The 6,852-nt window shown below is 28.3% G+C and overlaps 1 protein-coding gene across 1 annotated transcript in view; it reads right to left on the bottom strand.

Annotated features, from left to right (window-relative positions):
• LOC106690972 (odorant receptor 85c-like) overlaps nucleotides 1-2,916 on the bottom strand; it is a 7,855-nt gene extending 4,939 nt beyond the window's left edge. Inside the window, exons 1-2 of the mRNA XM_014436596.1 lie at nucleotides 2,821-2,916; nucleotides 898-1,177 (exon numbers count right to left, since the gene is read on the bottom strand). Of these exons, the coding sequence (XP_014292082.1) occupies nucleotides 898-1,177; nucleotides 2,821-2,916 (376 nt within the window). The remainder of the gene's footprint in view (nucleotides 1-897; nucleotides 1,178-2,820) is intronic.
• Between the last annotated feature and the right edge of the window lie 3,936 nt (nucleotides 2,917-6,852).

Here is a 6,852-nt window from a genome sequence, read left to right as displayed (position 1 = left end):
TGAATGTGCTCAATGTGTAGTACATATATCCAACCTGGTTTAGTAGGAATGTGAATGTGCTCAATTTTTCACTTGTTTTTAATATGGAGTTTCATCGGAGTGCATTAGATTTAGTTTCAGGTTAACTAACGTTTTTTTCTTAATATGTGGTTTCCATACCATTCTTCTACCAAACATTAGTCCGAGGTATTTAGTAAGAAGTATAAAATAAAATAAAAACAGATCATATAAAAAAAATTGTAAATCGTGACATAAGAAAAATAAAATAAAAACTTAATCATAGAAAGAGAATAATGTATGTACAATTATTTTATTAAGTTATAAACAGTATAAAAAATCATTTAACTATTATTTTACAAAGCTGTTTTGCTCTCGAGGTAAATGGAAGTAAATGGATTTCCAAACAGGATATAGTAAATATCTTATTATAGATGTTTTTTAGTGCGTGTTTCTATTATGTAATAATAAAGATGAATCTTTAGGTTTTTATTATCGTAAAAAACAACGTTCACACTTGAAAATTAAAAAAACACACTCACAATTATTATATACATAAACGTTCAGTTTTTTTTTAGATAACAACACACAAGTACTTTATAATTAATTGTAATTGATCATAAGGCGAGAGGTTTCAAATGGGTTTGCCACTAAAACAAATGTAAAATAATGAAACTTTAAATGAATTATAATTAAAAATATATTTAAAAGAAATATAGTAAAGAAATAAAAATGTTGATAATAATTTCGACAGTGGCAATCCCATTTCAAACACTCTCTTTGCAAACGTCAACTATTGCCGCTCAAGACGTTAATGCCACCACACTTTCATTTCAATTTCACATGGTATCGTATAAGCATTTAATCGATTGACAAACCGCTGATATAAGTATACCAAACCTAGGCAATGTCCAGTTGGTGTAGTCTTGTCCCAAGCAAAATCAGCATCCCATGGCCAACCTTTTGTTACTATTCCGTAGATCAACCAGCTACTGATCGTGGTCAGGTTGCATACGGAGTATATCAGGAACTTCTTACGCGTTGGGAAGACGATGCCATCAGAAGGAAAGGACTCCAAGAAGTCAACCATTGCTTTGAATTTACCCGAGGTAAAGTGGAGTATCATCAGCTTCAATATCCCAGTTATGAATGACAACGATACGATGAGGCTGTTTATGACCTGAGAAAAAGCAGATATTTATTTCTTATACCAAGATCAAAAATATTGTGCCCTGTGTGCTGAAGATCAATATCCTTGTCATTGCGTCGTTTATAAAATTGTTTATATTTTTATAACCCATCGTTCTGGGGGGCAATTCTCTCAATTATCGTTATGATGGACATTATATTTATATGTTTTTGTGAATATTTTGAGTATTTTAATCACATTCAGAATTCATGCGGAATGTCACGGTGCATCAATTCATTTTTTTTTTAATTAGAAATATCGCAGCTTAGGCAACATTATGAATTTTATTTTATATAGAATATTTTTTTTTTTAAATTACTATTAGTATAAAACGTTTTATTACTTTTACTTGTTTGAGAACATTTAGTTATGAATGAAACATACTAAGAATGTTTTGTTGCTATCACATATTTATTTCTTATACTAATACTGAAAATAGGGTTTCTACTGTAAAAAAATCTAAATTTTAACTATATATCATGCACATTTTTGTATGAGACAGAATTGTTTAGTAGCTAAAAAAATATCCATTTGGTCTCAAAACTTTTTTATTATCATAACATTCCATAGTTTCGGCCATTCTAGAAAATTTTAAGGATTTAACAAAATGCCATCATGAAAAATTACATTTCCTACCTTATCCTATCACAGCCAACATAATTACAGGCTATTTTGCCTTTGTCTCATGATTAGTCATTAAATTAACACACCAACTAGTTTACAGTATTTAGTATTACATTAATTTATAGTTATTATCACATTTGAATGTGGTTTGAAGGTTCAAAAATGATTATTGGATGCAATTTAAATTTCAAAAATGCTCAGTTAATTAAATATTGGTCCCATAGTCTAGAAGGGAAGCTATTCATGGATTTTTTTATTCGTTTTTTGGATTTGATTCCTCAAATTTTATAGGAGTTAGTTATTACTTTTTTTTTTTTTGGCATACACTGAATGCCTGGCTATACAATAACCAATTTTCTCTTAGTTTCGTCAATACCTAAAAATTCTGGAATCTTCAGTTTGTATACTTATAATTTATGAACTGTGTCTGTTATAGAGAAGTGAAAAGTCCTGATGGGGAATTGAATTGGTTCCCGCAACAGGAGGTTCAAATGCATTAAATCCTTACCTTGATAACCGGAACCATAATAAAAATAGTACGTAAGGAGAAATTTCCGTTGCAGAGAAGAAAGAAAAGTTTTTTTTTAAACTAAGGAATGTTATTTTTTAAGAAAATGGAAATTAGTGCAGGAGGGAACCCCATCCTCCTATGTCCATAAAGACAACTTTTAATTTTTTTAAATTGTGTTGGTTTTAAAATAGAAAACCATATGTCTAATGTCCTCCCTTTTATATGGTTTGAGATGTAACAAAAATATCTTATCTGAGGGTTGCAGCTTGTAATTATGCGATACCACAAAACATGGCTTTCATGCACAAAAAGTGCTCTAAGAAACATGAATCATGAATCATCAATAATTTTTTTTTTCAGTCGAGTTTTCCAATTATAAATGGATCAAGACTAAGATGGAAGAAGCTATTAAAACGGGCAAGGATTTATGAGGCATTTAAGAATAATGATAATTAATTTTAAACATATGAATAATATTTACTATATGATGAATACTTACCTGTGTGAAATCACCAGCTGTTTCGATTTTGGTGTTTATAATGAATGAATTGACAGTGATGACAGAAATAAGTTGAATACCGATGAAAAAAAACATGTATAATCTGGAACAAGTTAAATAAGAAATAAAATATTCATTGTGGTTAACATAATTAATTTCTAATTTTAAAGTCTTTTTATTATAAATTTCAATGTATATGAATTATTATTTTGTTATAGGAAAGATTTTACTAGTATTAACAAATAGAGATATTTTAAACAACCTTGTTTAAAGAAGTAATCGAATATTAGCATGAGATACTTTAAAAATAAATAGTATATTTTTTTAAATAAGATAATTATATTAAATGGTGACTGTTTTAATTAAATATGAATAAAACGAATAAATTTTTCCTAAACAGGTATAAATATCCTTTTTAAAATATGTACTTTCGATTTAAGAAATTTTGAAAACCTGTATATCATTTTGAACATCTTAATTGACATCTTACTGTACAATACTATATTTCGTAAAGTTCTTCCACACTTTCTACCTCACAGAATATGAAAAAATACGATTTTTATTTTTTTTTACTTTTTCAGTTATTGATCAATAAATTCATAATGGAGCTTCTGAGTAAAAATACCCTATTGTAAGGGTAAAGATGTATTAAATTACGCGTCCACAGAGTGCTTAGTAATGTGTATTTGGTTCAGGAATGCCATCGGAATCCTCGATAAAAAAACGAAAAAACAATTTTCAACAACAAAGTGGATGCACCAAGCTTATACTAAGGGTGCCGAAAATGAGTTCCATTTTTGAAAATATTACAAAAAAGAAAAATTAAAATAGCAAATAGAATGCGCATTTCTGCTTTAATTTGCACTTTTTTCATATTTTCCTACATATTCAACCGCTCTAAGAATTGTAGTGATATTTTTATATTTTTTAAGCTCGGTTATTATGCTACGAGATTATTTTAGCCGAATAAGTGTGCCGTGAATTTTTTTCTTGAGTGCTGCTGCGAAAAACTTTCGAAAACCGCTCCTCTATACCATAGAAATTAAAATTGTTGAACACCAATGTTTGTTTCATTCGCTCATATGCAGTAAGTCAATCAAGTGATCTCGACTTATTCATTAGTACAAGTCTGAACCACTTATATGAGAGGAATAAAAATTTCCAAACTTGGTAGGTATTCAAGAATTCAAAGAGAAACCCAACCTTGTTCGTATGATTTTTTTTTCGAATCTCACCTTGTTTTTAACTCAGATCGAGCTTACAGCTTATATCTATAGAATTTTTCGAACAAAAAGCGCTCAACATAAATTTTATTATTTCAAAGAAGATAATAAAATTATAACAAGAATAACACATTTTAAGATAAAAATCATGTCCAATGGAAGTGAATGGCGATACTGAAAGTATTTTTTATTTCGCTGAACTATGAGGAAAGTCATATTTGTCGCGATGATTGCTCTCATAAAACTATGAAAAGGAGCTTGGTTAGTCAATAGATTTTACATTTTCAATGAGTTTGAACTGGAATATGACATTTTATTTATGAAAATAGTGCTATTTGAAAATCACTTTCCAAGTAATAGAATTTTAGATTATTTTTTCCATTGATTGTTCTTCACGCAGTTCATCTCATCTGCGACCATTGTTAAAAAAACATAAAACTCCGTTTTAGCAATCAACGGATACATCATAGTTGATTTGATTAATGATTAATTAATAGATTTTAATTATCATATTATGTTTGCTAGTGTAATTTCAAAATTCAGATTTTTAGTTATGACTATGGTGTCTGAAAATTTTATTAAGATCGTGTTTAATTATGAGAAAATTCGTATATGCCGCTTTGTTTGGTCTCAGAAAACTGTTAAATGGAGCTTAGTTTAGCAATGTTTGCCATAGACTTGACAATATTTAGCTATAAAGAATAATGTAAGGACCTGAGGTAAACACAGTTAGATTTTTTTTTTTATTTGTATAAATATTAATTGTATTTTATATTATTATTTTCCATTTAAAGAATTCATAAAAAATTATTTCACAAATAATTATACATAAGGAAATAAAGTAGACAATAATTTGATACTAACCACTTAAGATGATCGTAAACATCTTTTGATAGGGCCATGATAGATATATGAGATCAAAATGAAATTACGATTTCATATTTTCTTCAAACTTTGCACAAAAATTGTTTAATAGACTTGGAGAAATGTAAAATTTTATTGAGATATGTTCACTCGTTTTTGTATTACAGCGCTGTTAAGTCCTCATAAAGTTTAGACAGAGAACTACGTGTTTTTGAATTCCTGCAGAAGCTTAAACTAGAGATATGGGATGGGTGTCATTTTCTAGTATATTCCATGGCCTTTCATATGATATGCAACACTATATCGTTTGAGATAAGATGACATTTCTCAAAACATAATTTAAAATATTATTTAAATTTTTTCAGAAAATAAATATTTTGAAATTATCCAATTTATTCCTTGAATCGGTTGCTTTGATGTAAATCTCAGACCAAAATATAGGAGTTGGAAGGAAATGTATTTAATCTTAAAGAAATAAAAAAGCTCCTCCGCTCTTATAAATTTAACTCTTCATTCGTATTAATTACTATAGCAACAATAATATTAAAGTTTTCATTAATATAAACATAACCCAAACGTGAATGATGGTTCAGTTAATAAGTCAGGAGATATATTAGGTGTTTTTTTTTTTATTTTCGCAGGCTCCAGATTCCATTGAAAACTGTTTCGTTAATTACCGATGTAGTTTTCTAGATGAACCCAATATATTGGTGCGGTCCATAGATAGACAACGTCATCGGAAAATGATGATACAAATGAACAGTCCTCTAAATCAAGAAATTTAGTTTTACAATTGAACAAGTGGGACGGAAAAAATATTGTTTTTTAAATGATACCCTCCACATAATACAACTCTGGTTTCCAATACTCCATAAAAAATATTTGTGAAAATCTGTTGCGAAAATAAAAGAATATGTCCACTTGCTTATTATATGAATGAAGAGTTGAATTTATGAGAGTGGGCCCTTAGTGTTAAATTGTTTTTTAACATTAAAACCATTTCCGTCCCAGATTTATATCTTGTTCTCCAATTTACCTCAACGCAACCTACTCAAGAAATAAATATTTATTTTCTGAGATAATTTAAGTAAAAATTACAAATTAGATTTTGAGGAATTTTATAGATATAGTAATCCATATTATTTGAAAGGCTATGGAATATACTGTAAAATAACATATCTCTTGCTAAATTAGAGAAGACAGCAATGTCAAAACTTGTTCTCCGTTTTTCAACCCATTTATGAAGACTTAAAAGTTATGTAATTAAAAATTATGGACATATCTCAATAAAATTTTACATTTTTCCAAATCTATACCTATACAACATCTATGAAGAATTGAATAAAATGTGAACTGGTTCAAAAGTGTGTTGAATAATTGTGGAATGACCCAGCTTTACCTCTCCTTTATTCTATGGACCTCCTATGGTACCTATTTCGTATTCAAATTCGAACCACTTCCAGTCATTCTCTTTCAATCCAGAAATTATTATAAAATAATATTAGATGACATAATTTTTCTTCTTAACAACTTTGTGTAATCAATAGAAATAAATGTAGGAAATCCAGCTACATTTCGAAGACTGAAGCACCGACTGATGCAAGATGTTCTGGTTTTAAACTCTCCATCTATTTTTATTTTCTTTTTTCTGATTTTTTTTTTTCCATCATATGAGTCATCATTTATTTTATTCATTCTACAAGCATTAATTGTTTTGTTATTTAGTTTTATTTCTATCATTCTTCTGTTACATAACTATTATTATTTTTATTATTTAAAATTAGTAAATAATCATGACATTATAAAATGTTAGGGCTATCTTTTAAACATAGGTAAATTCCCTCATTATCAACTGTTGTAATAACCATATAATGGCACATCAGGCCGATCTAGTAATTAAGAAATATTAAAAAAAAAAAAAAGAAATAAACAACGTAATAGTATA

The sequence above is a fragment of the Halyomorpha halys genome, unplaced genomic scaffold, assembly GCF_000696795.3.
Source record: "Halyomorpha halys isolate HHAL.00 unplaced genomic scaffold, Hhal_1.1 Scaffold2001.1, whole genome shotgun sequence".
NCBI classification, from domain to species: Eukaryota; Metazoa; Arthropoda; class Insecta; order Hemiptera; family Pentatomidae; genus Halyomorpha; species Halyomorpha halys.
Note: the sequence above shows the minus strand (reverse complement) of the source record. Positions and strands in the feature narration are given on the sequence as shown.